Genomic DNA, 17,397 nt, shown 5'->3' with positions numbered 1-17,397 from the left:
TTATCCAAAGCCCCCTTCCAGGTTTCCTGACAGCTTTCCCCTCTCCCCAGCCGCAGCTCTCCTCCCACCAGCAGCACTGTGGATGCTCCCCCTGCCACCATCAGTGCACACAGCCCCTTCATGAGGCCACAGAAGGAGCATTTGGGCCTGGACTTGGTGCAAAGAAGGGGCTGAGCAGGGCCAACCACCAGCCACCCCTTCCTTGGGCCACCCCATCCCTCCCCGGTCCCCGTCCGTCCCCAAGGGCGGTGTTCACAGAGAGCACAGCACCAGCAGCGGCTCCAATGACAAGAGTTTATTTGTGGACCCACCTCCACCTGCAAACCGAAGCGTTCAATGGGCAAATGCTGCTCCCTGCGCGCCCCGGGCGGGATCTGCTCCTGGAGCGAGTGGATCCCGCACCGGGAGCACGAGCCCGTGCTTGGGGGGCCAGGCAGGACCCCCCACCTCCACCTCCACCCCCTTGGCCTCTGCAGGGAGCACGGCCCCACACATAAATAGGGACAGACAAGATAACAAAAATAGCATTAAAGAGTATTCACAAAGGGTTAAAACCTACGGGGTCTGTACAGCAGAGCGGGGGCCGGGGGGGGCTGTTCTGGAAGCTGCCGCACGCACCCGTCACAGCCACGCTTGGGACAGGGTCTGCCTGGGCTATGGGGAGCAGGGACCCACGGGCATGGCCTCAATGAGGCTCTGCGCCGGTGCCAACCCTCGCTGCCCCCAGGGATGGGCCATGGAGGGGGGGGTGCTGCTCCCAGGGCTCTGCTTCCCCTCCTGCATCGCTCCCCCGGTCCCTCCGTGCCCCGGGGCCCTTGTGCCAGGGCAGGGGCTGGTTCAGGCGCTCTGCCCCTCGCCTGCCTCCCTCCTTTGCCAGGCCCTGCTGCAGTTTACATTCAGAGGGAGGAGGAGGAAGAGGATCCCTTCAACGGGGCACAGCCTCAAACTCCGTCCTCACTGAGATCAGCTCCCAGCAGCTGGTGCCTGGGGAGAAAGGGGCTGATGTGAGGGCAGAGCTCGCCGCCTCCAGCCTCTCTGCCTCTTCCTCCTCACTCCCCTCACCACAGGGATGAGCTCTGCCTGGAGGAAGCAGGGACGGGACCGGGATGCTGCAGGGATGCTCCACGCCAGCCCTGCCTCTTCCCAGGGCCTGACACGGGAGCATGGAGCCTCGACCCTCGCTCTGGCTGGGGCACCTTACGTTAGTGACACATCTACACACACGCACGCACTCACACATGCAAAAATAAGTCTGTTTTATTCTCTTCCAAGTGACCTGGAGGACCCTGCGGGGAGGGGGCACCTTCTGCAGCCCCCCCTTCAACCCGCCCGGGTCCCCCCAGCGTGGGAGCTGGTGGCTGAAGTGCTGCCGTGGCCTCAGCGCCTTTAAAACACAACGGGAGGGATGAGGAGGGAGGGAGGGGGGCTACGAGAAAGGAGCTGCGGCGTGGGGGGTGCCCCCCACAGGGCTCGGTGCTTGGGAGGAGTGTAGTGGCTGGGGGGGGCCGCGGTGGGGCCGGCTCACTTGCGGCTCAGCAGGGATCCCAGCAGGAGCACCCCGGCCACCGTGGCCCCGGTCAGGAGCCATTTGTTGAAGGTCTCTTGGCCCTTCCTCACCTCGGCAGCAGCATCGTTCCCGTAGAGGTCCACAAAGCGCTCCTGCGGGAAGAGGGAGGCGGTGAGCAGAGGGCAGGGAGCGGAGCAGGGGCCATCCCTGGGCCCCACCGTGGCATGGGGCGGAAGGCGGTGGTGGGGAGCAGGCAGGTGACAGATGCCGTGCGTGCTTCCCTGCTCTGAGTCACGCACAGAGGGCGATGGGGAAGCACAGGATCAGTGACGGGAGAAGGGGATGCCAGGAAGGATTGGCAAGGAGAGCACCACGCGGGCAGGGCGGGAGATGCTGCATCCATCACGTGCTGCGGGCTCGCTAATATTAGCATCAAAGTGGGATAGAAATCACTGCAGCAGAAGGACACCGGGCTTTAGCCCATGGCCAAGGCTTGGGGAGCTGCAGCAGGGCTGGTGCCCACGGATGGGGCAGGAGCCCACAGGGTTCATCCCTTTTGCATCCAAGTGGAGGCTCCCATCACCGCCAGCACTGCCACATCCCGGCCGGCACCGGTTGCTCTGGATTTCAGGAAGCCCTGTGGCAAAGGCAGGCACTGGGTCACCAAACTGCTGCCTTCCCCTTGGGGTCGGCGGCCAAGCAGGAGGCCTGGCCAGGAATGCAGCCACTCCAGCCCGGCTCGTCCGAGCCGGCCGCCTCCAGCCCCTCACCTCCAGCACCAGCAAGAGCCGGGCACATCCCAGCAGAGGCACTGCACAGGATGGAGCCACAGCCCCTGTCCCTGAGGGGTGACAGCGCTGGACACGTGGCATGGCCTGGACTGGGGTGATGGAGGGCAGAGAAGAGCATCAGAGAGCGCGCCTGCCCCTGCGCCCATGCGGCACCCGTGGCACGGAGCCAGCCTCTGCTCAGCCGGGGCTCTGCATCACCGGTCAATGGCTGCTCGGGTCCCCAGGGAAGGAGGGGTCCATGCGCAGGGGCCTTTGCCCCCGGGGTTATCAGGGCCGAGCAGGAGCCCCGGGGCTGGAGGAGCTGGAGCTGAGCTCCAGGCTCCGGGCCCGGGCTGGCGTCAGCAGGAGCTTGCCATTGTCACACCTCGAGCCCATGTTCCCAGCGAGGTCCCTGCTCCCTGATAAGTGAGAGCAGTTCCAGTAACCCGGCAGCTCTGGGGAAGCACAGATAAGCCCAGCTGAGGCTGCGCTCCTGTCACGACTCAGCACGGCCTCCCCGAGGCAGGGGCAGCATCACTGCCTGCTCTGGCAGCATCACTGCCTGCTCTGGCAGCATCACTGCCTGCTCTGCCATCCCTGCCTGCTCTGGTAGCATCACTGCCTGCTCTGGCAGCATCCCTGCCTGCTCTGGTAGCATCACTGCCTGCTCTGGCAGCATCACTGCCTGCTCTGCCATCCCTGCCTGCTCTGCCATCCCTGCCTGCTCTGCCATACCAGCCTGCTCTGCCATCCCTGCCTGCTCTGGCAGCATCCCTGCCTGCTCTGCCATCCCTGCCTGCTCTGGCAGCATCCCTGCCTGCTCTGCCACCCCTGCCTGCTCTGCCATCCCTGCCTGCTCTGGCAGCATCACTGCCTGCTCTGCCATCCCTGCCTGCTCTGGCAGCATCCCTGCCTGCTCTGCCATCCCTGCCTGCTCTGGCAGCATCCCTGCCTGCTCTGGCAGCATCCCTGCCTGCTCTGCCATCCCTGCCTGCTCTGGCAGCATCACTGCCTGCTCTGGCAGCATCACTGCCTGCTCTGCCACCCCTGCCTGCTCTGCCACCCCTGCCTGCTCTGCCATCCCTGCCTGCTCTGGCAGCATCACTGCCTGCTCTGGCAGCATCACTGCCTGCTCTGCCATCCCTGCCTGCTCTGGCAGCATCCCTGCCTGCTCTGCCATCCCTGCCTGAAACTGCCTCCCATACCTGCCCAGAGCCCACAAAGAGCTGCAGTCGCTGCCACAGGACCTGCAGGGCTTCAGTTCCTGGATCACATCAGGGATCGAGATTCTCTTTAGGCAGGTGCCTCTCCATCACTCATGGACAGAGGGTACCAGTGCTCTGGCTCCTCCAAAACAGCCCCAGCATGGTCACAGCATGCGCTTACCTCCTCACCCCGCCACAAACACACAGCTTTTGACAGCAAGGTGTGCAACACACAAGGCTGCTCAAGGGGAGCAGGATGTGCCCTTCTTCTTGGCCACAGGCCTCCTGCCACAGGGGATTAGGTACCTGAACAACTGCCCCTGCACCTCAGCACCACCTCTGCCCCAAGCACCATCTCCAGCATCTCAATACCCCCCTCGACCGTGAGTAGGTATCAGCAGAGGTTGGGCAGGCTGCTGGGAGCACAGGGACTTCACTAACTCACCCCAGGGCACATCACTGCTCCCCCTGAGCCCTCTGCAGGGCCATGGCACCATCCCCATGGCTCCACAGTGTGGCAGGAGCTCCCTTCCCACCAGGCTGGGGGTGCTGCACAGCACCCCGGGGCGGGCAAGCCAAGGCTCACACACAGGGGCCACCCAGGGAGGACCAAGGGGGAGGCTGCGCCCTCCTTTTCGCCCAGGAAAAGCCACTTGTTTCGGCTTCATGAAGGATTATCAAGGATTCACGAGGGTCAGCCCCACCGAGGGTCAGTCCCAGCAACGGGCACGGCCCCATCGTGCCCAGGCCGGCTGCAGGGGTGGAAGGAAGGAAGGAAGGGGCATCCAGGCAGGCACCAGGAGAGGGCCCCCGAGGCAGCTGGCAGCGGCTGCTGCCTCCCATGGTGTGTGCCAGGAGCGGGGGGGGGGGGAAGGCGCTTCCGAGAAGTGAGTTTTGGGGCCTTGCTTCTCAGAAAAGGAAGCGTTTGCTGAGCAAGAGATAAATGCAGAGGGGGCAGCGGGAGCTATCGGCTGGTCCAGGCGGAGGAGAGCAGGGAGGGGATGCGAATCCCTCTCCTTCCCCCGGGGAAGGGAGCAGCAGATGCTGGGATGCAGCTGGGGCTGCAGGGACCTGCACGGGGGGAGCAGTGCCCTCCCTCAGGAGCCCCGGCACGACTGCGATCCCAGATGGGAGCCCTGGGAATGGCGATCCCAGAGCAGGGGCAGTGGGAAAGCAGGCAGCAGCGGCCTCCCTTCCGTCCCGGGAGCGGGTTGAAGGTTAGGGAACGGCAGCTTGCTCGGTTCCCACACGGCCCCGGGCCCTGCACCTGAAGCTCAGGACTCCCAGCACCGATCCTGCCCTCCCGGGGCTGGGCTCGGTGCTGGGCTCGGTGCTGGGATCTCAGGCTTGCCCAGACACGTCCGGATATTTCTGGCCTCCCCCAGTCACCTTTATCTGAGAGGAAATACTTGGAATTCCTGAGTCGATCACAAGGACTCTGGTAGCAACAGCACCGCAGGGTCCCAACGGCACCGCAGGGTCCCAACGGCACCGCAGGGTCCCAACGGCATCGCAGGGTCCCAACGGCACCGCAGGGTCCCAACAGCACCGCAGGGTCCCAACGGCACCGCAGGGTCCCAACAGCACCGCAGGGTCCCAACGGCATCGCAGGGTCCCAACGGCACCGCAGGGTCCCAACGGCACCGCAGGGTCCCAGTTGCCCACCCTGCTCGCCCGTCGTCCCTTCCACCCAGAGAGGACAGCACAGGACAGGGCAGGACATGAGCCAACAGCACAGGACAGGAGAGCACAGCACAGGACAGGACAGGACAGGACAGCACAGGACAGGACAGGCTGTTCCACCACCAAACACCCGTCACATCCCCTTCCCCACTGTCCAAGAGGAGGATGCTCGGGGCCAGGCAATGAGGAAGCAGTGTGATGTCTACGTAAAGGCTTCCCCTGGCTTTGCCTCCCACCCGCCCCAGCACTGGGGAAGGAGTTTCCTCGCTGGAGCCTAAACCAGAGCTCACTGGGGAAGGGGATCCCTGCGGATGCTTCTGCTGCGTGCAGGGACAGAGAAGCTGCAGATCAGGCTCCAGCAGTGCCCAGGACCCTGCAGAGCTGGGCAGGGAGGTTCTGCAGTGCCCCAGAAGGCAGCCCAGCACCGGGGGGACGCAGCAGCTCCAGTGACAAGGCTGCGGTGTTGAGGAGAGCTCTGACCTAAAGTGCTCTCACGAGCACGAGGTGCGGCTGAGCCAGCGCTCACATCCTGGAAAGGGGAAGGGAAACCCAACGGTTCAGCCCCCCCCGAGGTTCAGCTGCTTTCATTCACCAGCGCTGCCCAAGACCTCCCCCAGCTGAGTGGAGGGGGAACCGTTGCTGGATCCCATTAAGGGAGAGCAGAGCAGGTTCCTCCTTCACCAACACTTGGGGAAAGAGGATTCAGTGACACTGACCCACGGAGGAAGCAGATGTTGCAATGAACATTGTCTGTCTCTTGTGAGCCAGGGGCAGAGCGGAAAGGGCAGATATGGGCTCTACTGGGACTATTCATAGAATGGTTTGGGTTGGAAGGGACCTTAAAGAGCATCCAGTTCCATCCAGGGACCCCTTCCACTGGAGCAGCTTGCTCCAAGCCCCTGTGTCCAACCTGGCCTTGAGCACTGCCAGGGATGGGGCAGCCACAGCTTCTCTGGGCACCCTGTGCCAGCGCCTCAGCACCCTCACAGGGAAGAGCTTCTGCCTCAGAGCTCATCTCAGTCTCCCCTCGGGCAGGTTCAAGCCATTCCCCTTGGCCTGGCCCTACAGGCCCTTGTAAGGCTCTTCACAACGGCATCAGCTTCAGCCCAGAGACTGACCCCAGGAGCGACAGAGCTCCCCCAGCCCCAATAACACAGCCCTGGGGACAGGCACAGGAACCAGCTCAGCACACACAGGAGCCTCTCCCACCCACAGAGCCCAATGTGTTTTATCAGAAACCTCCCGTGGGATACAGCAGGATTGTTCCCACCCGCACCAACGGAGCTGCAGGAAGTTAAGCGCTTGCCCTAGAGCTGCCTGAGCCGCAGCATCTGCCTCCCAGCCCAGCACTCACCACGAGGCAACGTTTCACTTGCAAACAAGGCTGATGCTGTGACTGCAGCTGCGCTCCTGCTGAGGGGTCTAACACTGCTCTCCAGCCAGGAGCGCTCCCCTGCATGACCAGCCGTTTATTAATGAGATGCTGGGAACAGTTTTGTGCTGAGCAGTGCCCCAAGCGTGGAAAAAGCAAGGCAGGAGCTCGGCACAGAGCACACAAAGCCCTGCATGGAGCAGCCTGCTCCCCGAGCCTGCCAGCTCTCCGCGTGGGACCGGCATATGTGAACCCGGAGCTGCAACAGGGGGGAAAGGAGATGATGCTTCAGGAAAGAAAGCAAACAAAAGGATTCCCAAAGGCCGCTATGAGGATCCCGTAAGCACAGCTCAGTGGGGCCCTTTGTGCTATGGAAGTGGAAGGGACATCCTGGGGGTCCTCCCTCCGCCCTGACACCAATGCTTGTCCCCATCACCCTCGGTGCTGTCTGAAGCCCAGGCCTGAAGGGAGGGCAGCAGGGACAGGAGGGTGCCCGCACCATCATGCAGCCCTGCCTGCAGTACTGGAAGCATGCCTATGGAAACCTGCCATCCCAGGCACAGGCCTCGGAGCCTCCCCAGATCCCCACCTTGATCCCCATCAGAACCCTGGGCAGGCTCCGAATGGGGAGGGGAAGAGGCTCTGGGGACGTGGGGACATGAAGGGGCTCTGGGGACAGCACAGTGCAGGTGCAAATGCTCCAGAGACCCAGCTCTAACTGTTATGCAAATGGTGACCTCCAGGGAAGCAGCTGCTGATCTCCATGACAATGGCAGGGAATGCCACCCGCCTGCTGCATCTCCTGCATCTCCTGCCCTGGGAACTGTGTTGGGGTGCTGCGGATGCTGCTGGGTGCTGCCCCAGCCCAAGCTCCAGGGCGCTGCATTGAGCGGGGCTGGCAATGCTGAGGGATGCAGCCAGAAACACGAAGGGGTTAACAGAGCAAGCACATCCCTGCCTTGCTCTCCTCCTGGCTGGCCAAGCCCCTCGCCATCAGGGATGGAGGCTGTCCTGGGGGCCTCAGCCCGACAAACCTGCGGGGCTTCTGCCTGGTGAGGGCCAGAGCCAGCTCTTTTCCAAGCAGAACCAAGCCCTCACTCGCACATTCCAGCCCTAATCCTCGCCGCGGCAGCTCCTGTCAAACTGGTTCCATCACCAGCGCCAGGGAACCTGCACTAACCCCGCTCCATTCAGCGCGATTCCAGCGTTTCCCAAGCACATGAAAGGGGTGAGAGTGACAGCTCTGACCCCCGTCCCTGCCCCGGGAGCCGCTGCGCGCAGCACGACACGGAGAGCCGGGAATTGGCGCTCTCCCTTCCAGAAACCTCCTGAAACATTCATGTGTGTTCCAGCCGGAGCCGGTGCCAGTGACTAATCCACTTGCATCCATCTTTCATCAGTGTTTCTCCCAGAACTAATGGGGCTGAGGGCTCCCAAAGGTGCGGAAGCACCGGGATTGGGCACGCTCGGCAGCGGCGCGGCTGCGGGACAAAGAACACATGAGCTGAGCCGGATCCACTCAAGAGATTAGCACCTGCTGGGAATGGGATTGTTTTCCAAAGGGCATTAAGTGGAATAGTCCCAGGAAAGACGGTCTCTCCGCTGCTTCTCCCCACCGGACAGATGGTGTCTGAGCCCCGCAGCAGAGCCTTTGTGCGAGGGGGCCAGGGGAGGGCTCAGGCTTTCATTTCATGGTTATCTGCTCGCCGCAGCGGGCACAGGCACCTCGGCAGGGTCCCTGCTCCCCGGCACACGGCTCCATTTTCACCTTGTCACCGCGGCTCCCGGACGTCACCGGCTCCTGTGCAATGCGCCCTTGTGTAACCACGGGGGAACCTGCGCCGCGGGGACGTGATGTGCCTGCGTGGGGCCACGTTCCCTCCCAGCCAGGGGCTGAGCTGTGGTGCAAACACCACTTCCTGGTCCTTAACAGCACCAGGAGCCTGATCCAAACCCACCCTGCGGGGAACAGCACCATCACCAGAGCCTGAGGGAGCGAGGCGAGGTGCAGGGACAGGCCCCGGAGGACGTGGGTCCCGTCCCGCCGGGCTCTCCCACCTCGAGCCATTCATCCTCATGCACCCCGGAGCAGCCTCCCCACTTCCCACTTCAGTCCCTCACGAGGCTGCTGTAATTCTTCCATGCCACTTGAATGAAAAAGGGGAAAGGGTGGAGGTGCAGGAAGAGGACGAAGATGTCCCCATTCTGTTTTCACTTCCTGTTAGTCCACATGAAATCTCAAATGATTCAAGCCACCAAGTCCCTTTTGGCAAACTCCTGGAGGGCAGGAAGCAGCGGAGGCAGCAGCTGATGCAGCAAAGGCTGGAGAGAGGGACGCAGCACGAGAAGGAGACTTTGTGCCCTGCCCTGGGCTCCTCCGTACGTGTTGTTGCACGCAGTAATCACTGGCTGGTGCACTGGAAGCTTCTAAATGAGGTCAGTTGCTCTAATAAAAGGTATTAGCTCTCCAGCAAGTTTAACACACTGGTGAGCCATGTCATTACAGGATGGAAGCACTTGGACCACTATTATGGCTGGTTTACAGGTAGCAAGAGCTCATTGTCTCCATACGTAAGCCGTGTGTCACCCAGCCACTACCCAGGCCCACACACACACACCCAGCCCAAAGCCGGAGCCAGCTCACCACAGGTCACACACACAGAGCAATGGCACACACTGGCACAGCCCTGCACAGCACTCGGGCTGGCCCCAGCCTTCCTCAGCCCCAGTGATGGCCCGAACCAGCCTGAGGTGCAGATGGGACTGGTATTGTGTGGAGAACTAACGAAGTGATGCACACAGCTGTGCTGATCCACCTGAGCGTGGCACCAGCTGCATTCAACCCAAACCAGCGCCATGCCAGCCCAGGCCTCTTCTCTGAGCTTCCTAAAGAGCCCTTTGCCCTCCTGCAGAAGGAAAACCCTTCCATGCTCCTTCAGGAAGCAGCAGCTCCCTCCCTTCAGGCACAGTCCTACCCCCAGCAGGTCCCTGCACAGCTCTGCCTGTCACCCCTCTTACACCTATGAGCAGCTCCTGCCCCAGGCCCTCTCTGCTGCCCCGCTGTCACGTTTTGGAGTGCTTGGTTTCAGTCCTAAGCACCCCTGGGGACAGGGAGGACCTGCCTGCTCTTTGTTCTTGCCTCGCTTCCCCCCTGAGCTCAGGACCAGGGAGCTCCGGGTCCATCCCGGATCAGGAGCAGAACGGCTGAGCCCGGCCCTGCTCCCACTGGATGCTCCTCATCTCCAGGGCTCATGTCCCCCAGCAGGATGCTGCTGCCAGAAGCCAGCTACTAATTGGATGTACTTAAGTCAGAACTGCGTCTGCAGACACAGCTCAAACACGAGCTTGAGCAGGAAGGAGGATAATGCAATAAATTCAAGCAGCTCTCCCCAAGGGAATTGCACTTCCCCTTTGCAGATACAGCCTATTACCCTGCCTTGGGCTCGCAGTGTGAATGCGAGTGTTGGCTGAGAGAACAACCATCCCAAAGCCTCCTGAAGCACCGCGCTCACCCCGCTCGCCGTAGCAGAGGGGAGGCAGAGCAGTTACAGCAGTGTTCAAAGAGTCCCCGTGGCCTCTCTGGTTGACGCTCTGAATCCCGCTCCTCCCTCCCTCGCTCCCCTGGAGGCAGCAGCAGCAGCAATGAGTGCACTGGGTTTCCCATTAAAGAGATCCTGAGAGACAGCACTGGGCTGGTACACGTGAGCACGTGTCCGAGGGAAGACACGGGCGGCTGGAGCGATGCTTCCTGCCCGCAGGAGCTGCGGCCGGCGGGCCTGCCCGCAGCCATGGCTCTCGTCCCCGGTGCTGCTCAGCCCTCGGATCCTTCTTTCTTGCAACTCAATTAAACATGAGGAGAAAAGAAGCAAAACACCCAACTATGCATGGAGAACTCGAGCGTTTCCAGAGCACAAGTAGGTCACAGCTCCCCGGCGCGCGGAGCCGCGGCTCAGCCCCCCCCCAGCCTCCTGGGTTCAAAACTGATGTCTCTCTTAGAAGGCAGCTTCCCAAAGCCACACCTGCGCCCCGGTGAACCCATGTGCAGCCATCTGCCAACGGCTCCGCACCCTCACCCCGCCGGGCCCGTGGCCAAGAGTCACCCTCGTCCCCAGGCACAGCCCGGTGCGAGCGGCACAGCCCCGGTGTCCCCTCCACGGTGCACCGTGGGGAAGCACAAAGCACAGCCCCTGATTCAATCCCTTGGCATCCCAAGGGTGATTGGGAGCGGGACTGTGGAGAGAATTGTGCCAAACACCCCTCAGGTGAGGAGCAGGGAGGAGGAACAGTTTCCCTGTCCAAGGCCAGGGCAGTGAACCAAGGAGTGCCCTGGCACCGAGGGAGCCGCTTCCCTTTCATGCCTTTCATGATCCGTGTTAATCTTTAGTTGCTCAGAACAATAGTGTTTCAGGGTAACCTCCGGGAGTGGGGAGGAGGAGTGGGGCTGCTTCCTGCCGTCCCAAGGCAGAGCCACCCCAGAGCAGAGCATTCCTTCACCCATGAATCAGCCAGCAGCAGGTCAAAGCCCCTCTGCTATCGGGGTCACTGGTGGGGAGGGAGCAGCTCCCCCAGCCCCTTCCTGCCCCATTGCTAATCCCTCACCTCGCGGTTCAGCAGGTCTGCAACACTTCCACAACTGATACCCACCGCTTCCCTTCCCCCAGCTCCTCCTGGGAATACTCCAGCACTACAGCTAGTGGGGAAAGAGCTGCTTCAGAAATGCTCCCTGTAACGTCGAGGTGGGACCGTGCCTTCAGCCAGGTACACAACAAAGGAGAGGAGCTCCAGCAAAGGCCTTGGAGCACCGCTCAGCCTGCTGCTCCCGGGGTAAAACCACATCACAGATCACACGGGAGCTCCATCAGCTGCAGCACCCCAAAACCCCACCGCAAGCTGCAGCTTCCACAGGGGAAAAGAGCCCGTTGCTCCCTGTGCTTGTGCTGTGGTGGGACACCCAACTGGTTCTGAAGCGGCAGAGAGCCCAGGCAGCGCGCAGGGGGATGCAGAGCCTGCTTCAGAGAGCAGCGGGGTGATGGGGAAGCCTGACATTAGCAGGAGCAGCTGTGAACACAGAGCAGCACCAAACACTCTGTTAATTATTTCACAGGTCTTTTTTTACATGACACTCCATCCTCCGGATTAAAGAACCTCGGAGTGCTTTACAAATCCCAGTTCCCAGCGGCTCCCCTGGGAGGGAAGGAAACACAATCCCTTCTGCTGGAAGAGCACGGGGTTAAGTGGGCTGCTCTGAGGCTCGGACGGGCTCTGGGGCTTTGCTTCGCAGGCCCTCGCTCTGATCACAGATCTAAGGAACGGAATCAAACTGCACCGCGCAGCCAGAGGCAGTGAGGAAAAAGCAGGGCAGGGCCCCAGCGAAGGAGAACCGAGCGAGCAGGGCGAGGAGCAGAGCTCTGAAACTCGCCTCCAGCAGCAGGAATGCTGCTGCGGGCCGGGCAGGAAGCTGCAGTGGAAGTCATTCCAATGGCATTTCCTGGAGAGCGCTGCAGAAAAGCCTCCCAGGTCGCAGGCAGGGTGAGGAGCTGCCAGGGATCTGCAGGCTCAGGCCAGAGCAGCCTCCAGTGAGGACAGAGCTACCTGGGAGAGCCGTGCCAGGGGCCAGCACGAGCCAAGGCCCTGCCAGTTCCCATGGCCAGGGAGGGATCCCCGGTCCTGCAACGGGACAAGGCTGGCAGGAGGACAGTGTTCTTTTCATCCCAAGCAGGTGATGACAATGGGGGCATCATCCCAGCTGCAAGGATCCAGGCTGTAAGCTTGGGGCACAACAGCAGCACAATTCAAACCTGTGCTCAGCCCACACTGCCCAAAAAGCTTGGACTGAGACGATGTGAGGATCCTGGAGCACCTGGGGTCACCCAGGTAATGTGGTGGCTGCAGGGAAGGCTTGTGCAGGATACCTGGGCAGAGAAGAGAGCTGAGAACCAAAGGCTGGCTCTCAACCTGAAACCATAGAGGAGGCTGGAGCAGGAACCCAGGATGCAATCCCAGCTGTGCTGTCGTATGACACAGGCTGAGTCATTTCCTATCATTCAAGAAGAAAATGTAAAAGATACAAAATCTTAGAACAGTTTGGGTTGGAAAGGCCCCGTTTGTTGGGATTCAGATGTCACACACCGGTGACAAAGATGCTGTTTGCTCTCCGCCCCAGCCTGACACTGCCCCTTCATGCTGGTCCCCATCATATGCATGGAAACAGGAAGCTTCTTGCCTCTGGGTCCACAGATCCACCTCTCAGACTCACAGAACACCCTCCTTCAAGCCCACTCTGATTTAGCCTCGAAGGAGAAGCTCTCATCCCCTGGAGGGGCACAGCCAGGCAGCAGCTACTGCTCACTTCCCTCTCACACAGATTAAGCACGGTCAGTACCTCTGTGCCTGCCGGGCTCCCTCCCCACCAGATTTTCTCCCCTCCTGATTCCCCATCCCCGCTGGGATCAATGTTTGAACTTCACAGCCAACGGGACCTGGTCCTGGCCAAAGCAGCTGCCCCAGAAAAGCCTCCTCTTTGGTGCTGATGGCTCACGGAGGCAGCAGCTCCCTTCTGGCCGTTATTAAATGCCCCCCTCGGGTTGTTCTTGGTTGGTTGTTTTCTCAGTGCCAGATTGCAGAGGAGGCAACCCAAGAGCCAGCAAACGTGACAAAAACACACCCACGTTCACCCCACAGCCAGATTTACCATTTCCCCCTCGCCTCAAAGCAGCCTTTACAAGAGAAGTGCTGCAGCCCTGCACACAACAGCCTCACCAGGCCCCTCCAAAGGCAACCTGCATCCCGCTGCCATCCTACGCTCGCCTTTGTTCCTCTGGTGGGGAATGAAAGCGCTTCCTACGCAGCCAGGCTGTGCAACACTCGGGATGCAGCCGTGCTCCTTCCCTCTCTCCGTGGGGCTTTCCAGGAAGAGCAACGCTGCAGCGCTGCAGAGCACAAACCAAGGGCCTGCCACAACTTGCATCCCTCTCCCAGGCCCTGCCTGCTGCACCTCTGGGGAGAGCTTTGTTTGCGTGGGACAGGCTCGAACAGCTCCAGGCTCCCTGTGCAAACAGGGTGGCAGGAGAGGGACCCTCCATCACAGCGAGTGCAGGGTGGCACTTGCAGGGAGAGCTGGCAGCAGGCCACCGCTTTTGTGCCTGCAGCTGGAGGCGAGGGAGAGCAAAGGGAAGCATCCCCACACGTGAGGCACTCGGGAGCCCTTATATGAGATAGATATCCCTTAGACCCACTGCTGCCGCACTGTCCTTCATGTGGAGTGGCACAGCTGCCCCAAAAAGGGCACGGTGAAACCTCAGCCCAGAGGAAAGCCACTGAGACATCAAACAAGCTGCCCAGTGCTGGGGTTTTATGGTGGTGGGGTGGATTCTCCCCACCACAGCCTTCACCACCCTGTCCAGGTCCCCTTCAGGCACCAGCAGAGCCTGAGCAGCGCAGTCAGAAGCCCCGTTCAAGGTTAGAAGAAGGGAGCAAGGTTGTTCCCTTGGGTGGGAAAGAGAGGGAACGGCGAGCTTCAAAGGCAGCGCTGGTGGGAGGGTCAGAGCAAGAGGAGTCCTGACCCCTCCGCAATCCGGTGAGCAAATATTTGCTGCAAACGATTAATTTAGAGACAGACACACAAAAAATGGACGAGCCTGGCGGGGGGTGGGGAGGCGGGAGGAGGGGCTCCGTTCCCTGAGCGCAGGAGCAGGGATTTTCCACCAGTGATTTAATCTAAATCCGCCCCCCCCCCCCCCGCCCCGAGAGTTCATTTACAAAAAATCCGATTGCATTAAGGCCGGGTCTCCAGGATACAGCCCAATCCGTCACCACCAGCAACAGCCTCCCTCGGAAACCTCCATCTCAGCGCTCAATGCCAAGCCGAAGCTGTGCCTTTAAAAGCCAAAACCAGAAGGGAGGGGGAAGGAACTCAGCATTTGGCCAGGGGGATGTGCAGGATGAGACATAATGGGCCCCAGAGAGCCCGATGAAATGGGCACCACATCCCATTATTAATCGAAACTCCTCTGCCTGGGCAGCCCCACCCAGGCAGTGCCCCAGGGCAGTCACATTCCTGGAATTCCTGCACCGTGGGTGAACAGCTTCCTTCTCCCTGGGTGCTCCCTTTCCATGGGTGCTCCCTTCTCCAGGGGTCCCCAGCATGGCCAGCCGGGAGCAAGGAGCTGGGAGCTCTTTGGGGCTCCTGCACCTCTCCTCTATCAGGAGGGTGCAGAGCTCCAAGGTTCCTGCCCCTTCCCGAGGTGCAGAGGCCTGCTGATGGATGAGGAAGGCTGAAGGCCTCAGCTCACCAGCGAGGCAGTTCCCTGCCTGACAGCCTGAACTCTCCCCAGTGGGCGCCAATAAAGGTTACAGCAGCAGGGAATCGCTGAGATGCAGCAGCAGAAGGAAAACTGAAGACATCTGTAGGTCACAGACCTCCCGTTCCCAGCAGCACGGCACAGCCGGACCTGGCATCCCAGGAATGCTTCCTGGAGAAATGCTTATTCATGGTAATACCTCACCACCGGGAGGGAGCTGCGGGGTTTGCTGCTGGGGCAGCTGGGAGCATCGCTCCCTGCCAAGCAGGGAAGCAGCTGCAGGTCCAGCAGCTCCCCAGGGTGGAGGCTGTCCCCACCTCAGGCCCCAGCAGCCACCAGTCCCCCCCCAGGAAGTGCTGGGGGGTCCCTTCCGTGTGAGCATGGCAAAAACCAAAGTCTTGTCTCCAGAATGAAGTCGCTGTTGCCTCAACAAATCACACACAGGGTGCCCGGAGAGGAAGAAGCTCCACTCCCTGCTCTTAAATGACACCAGGAACATGCCCAAGAGCTCCTGCTTGAAGAACAAGCTTGGGTGACATGAGGTTCCCAGAGGCTCCTGGAGAACAGGTCTTTTACGTAACATACAGTGAGGAGGGAACAAACAGGGATGGAGAAGGACACATCAGCATAAACTATGCCACTGCAGTGGACTGACCCTCTTGGGGCAGAGTGGTAAGAGCACAGAGGGAAAGGCCAGGCGCCCCTTGATGTCCCTCCAAGGTCTAGGCCATGAGCTAACACAAACACTGCTGGTCTGACCAGCACCACTACCAGCCCGGAACGAGGGAGGACACAGGCAGGGAGGAGATCTTACCCATCCGCCATTCTCCTGGATCCAGGGATCTAGGTGGTCGGTCAAGTAGGTGGTCATCCAAGACACAATGCGTCCCACCAATACCCGCATCTCCTTGTCAACGCTCTCCACACACAAGGCTCCTCCGAAGGAGAAGAAAGCCACGATGCGCCCCCAGTTCACCCCATCGCGGAAGAGTTCGTTCACGACCTGCTCAAAGCTCTGGTACGCGGTGCCGGGGGTGATGTGGAGCTGGGACGTGAGGTCGCTGAACGCCCGCCGGTACCGCAGCTCAAACTCATCCCCCGCCTCTCTCAGCGCCCGCCTCACGTCGGCCGCCTGAACCCCGGTGTGGACCTGGAGGCTGCTCCGGTGCACGGCGGCTCCGTTCACTACGTGGCTGGCGGGCGGGTGCCAGGAGGGGCTCCCGTTGAGGACGCCGTCCATCTCCACCTCCTCGGCTGCAAAGTCAGTCCTGGTCTCATCCTCCTCCTCCAGCTGGCTCCAGCTGTGGCCCTTCTGCGAGAGCTTGTAGGACACAAAGTCAATCACTAACGCCCGGTTGCTGCTGGACATTTTCACACCTGGGGCGCCCTCAATGAGTCCATGGTCCGGAGCACGCACAGATCAGCACTCAGCAGCTCCCGACCCCGCTCTTCTTCTGCACCGCCGATGGGAGCATCTGACCTTTGCACGCACAGCAGAGGAGAGAGGCAAAGAAACGGTTAATGCCATGGCTCCGAGATGCACCGGGCCGCTAATGCGGGCAGCTCATCGTTAAACCGAGCTCCTTTCTGCCGTGACTCAGGGCCACCGGATCGGAGCTGCAGCAAGGACCGGCTGCCATCCCCCCCCGCCCCTTCCCTTCCCGGGAAACCAACCTGGACCCCAGGGAACCCCCGGATCTCACCGGCTGCGGGCCGGGCCGGGCCGGGCTACGGGAGGCGGCTCTGGCGCTGCGGTGGCTGCGGGCCGGCCCGGCCGCGCTCCGCCAGTCCCGGAGCGCAGCGGAGGCGGAGGCAGCCCCGCCCCCGGCCCCGCCCGTTAAAGGGCTCGGCTCCCCCCGCCCCTCTCCGCCGGCGTTGCCCAACGGCGGCCGGCGGAAGCGGGCAAGCGGCGTTGCCAAGGGTTACGGCAGCCCCGAGAGGGGCCCGGTGTGCCGGTAACCGCGGCGTCACCCTCGCACCCCCTGCACCGGGCACAGCCCTTCCCACCCCCGAAGCCCCTCGCTCGGCCGCAAACCGGCGAGTCCGCGGCCGCCAGGGCCGGCCTCACGGGACACGTTCAGCGCGGGGCCGCCGCTGCCGCCCGGCTCTTACGGGAGCGGTTCCTGTCGGTCGCTGCCGTTCGGGCGGGACCGGGGCGAGAGGCGGCAGGGGGCGGCCAGCAGGGGGCAGCCTCCCCCGCCCCGGTGCCGTCCCCCCCCTCGCGGCCGCCGTACCGGGGCGGGGCGGTGAGAACGGGGCCCGCCCCTCACCGCCAACCAATCAGCAGCCGGGAGAGCCCCGCGGGGCGGGGCCTGGAAGCGAGCTCTCCCATTGGCAGAGCAGCGCGTCGCTCAGGGCCTGCCCCCCTCCTCCCCTCACCTCACGGCCGGCGGAGGCTCCGGATCGCTCCCGCCCCTACCCCGCGGGCCCGGTTGGCAGCTCTGCCGTGGGCCGCCGGGCCTCGGCCCGCTCAGCAGCCCCCGGGCTGCTTCCACATCGCCCGCAGCGCCGCTGGGCCGCGCCGGGGGGGTGCGGTAGGGTGGGAGAGGGCAGGAGGCGG

The 17,397-nt window shown here is 62.0% G+C and overlaps 1 protein-coding gene across 1 annotated transcript; it reads right to left on the bottom strand.

Annotated features, from left to right (window-relative positions):
- Positions 1-1,235: 1,235 nt before the first annotated feature.
- BCL2L1 (BCL2 like 1) lies at positions 1,236-17,081 on the bottom strand. The gene is made up of 3 exons (XM_062623861.1): positions 16,950-17,081; positions 15,652-16,317; positions 1,236-1,659 (listed from the first exon to the last, which is right to left on the bottom strand). Exons 2-3 carry the CDS (start codon positions 16,204-16,206, stop codon positions 1,522-1,524), a joined length of 693 nt encoding a protein of 230 aa, XP_062479845.1. The 5' UTR covers positions 16,207-16,317; positions 16,950-17,081; the 3' UTR covers positions 1,236-1,521.
- Between the last annotated feature and the right edge of the window lie 316 nt (positions 17,082-17,397).

Source organism: Pezoporus occidentalis, unplaced genomic scaffold (assembly GCF_034315485.1).
Source record: "Pezoporus occidentalis ecotype Australia unplaced genomic scaffold, CSIRO_AGI_Poc_V1 ctg259, whole genome shotgun sequence".
Taxonomy (NCBI): Eukaryota; Metazoa; Chordata; class Aves; order Psittaciformes; family Psittacidae; genus Pezoporus; species Pezoporus occidentalis.
The sequence above is the reverse complement of the archived record's forward strand: the minus strand, read 5'-3'. Positions and strand labels throughout refer to the sequence as shown.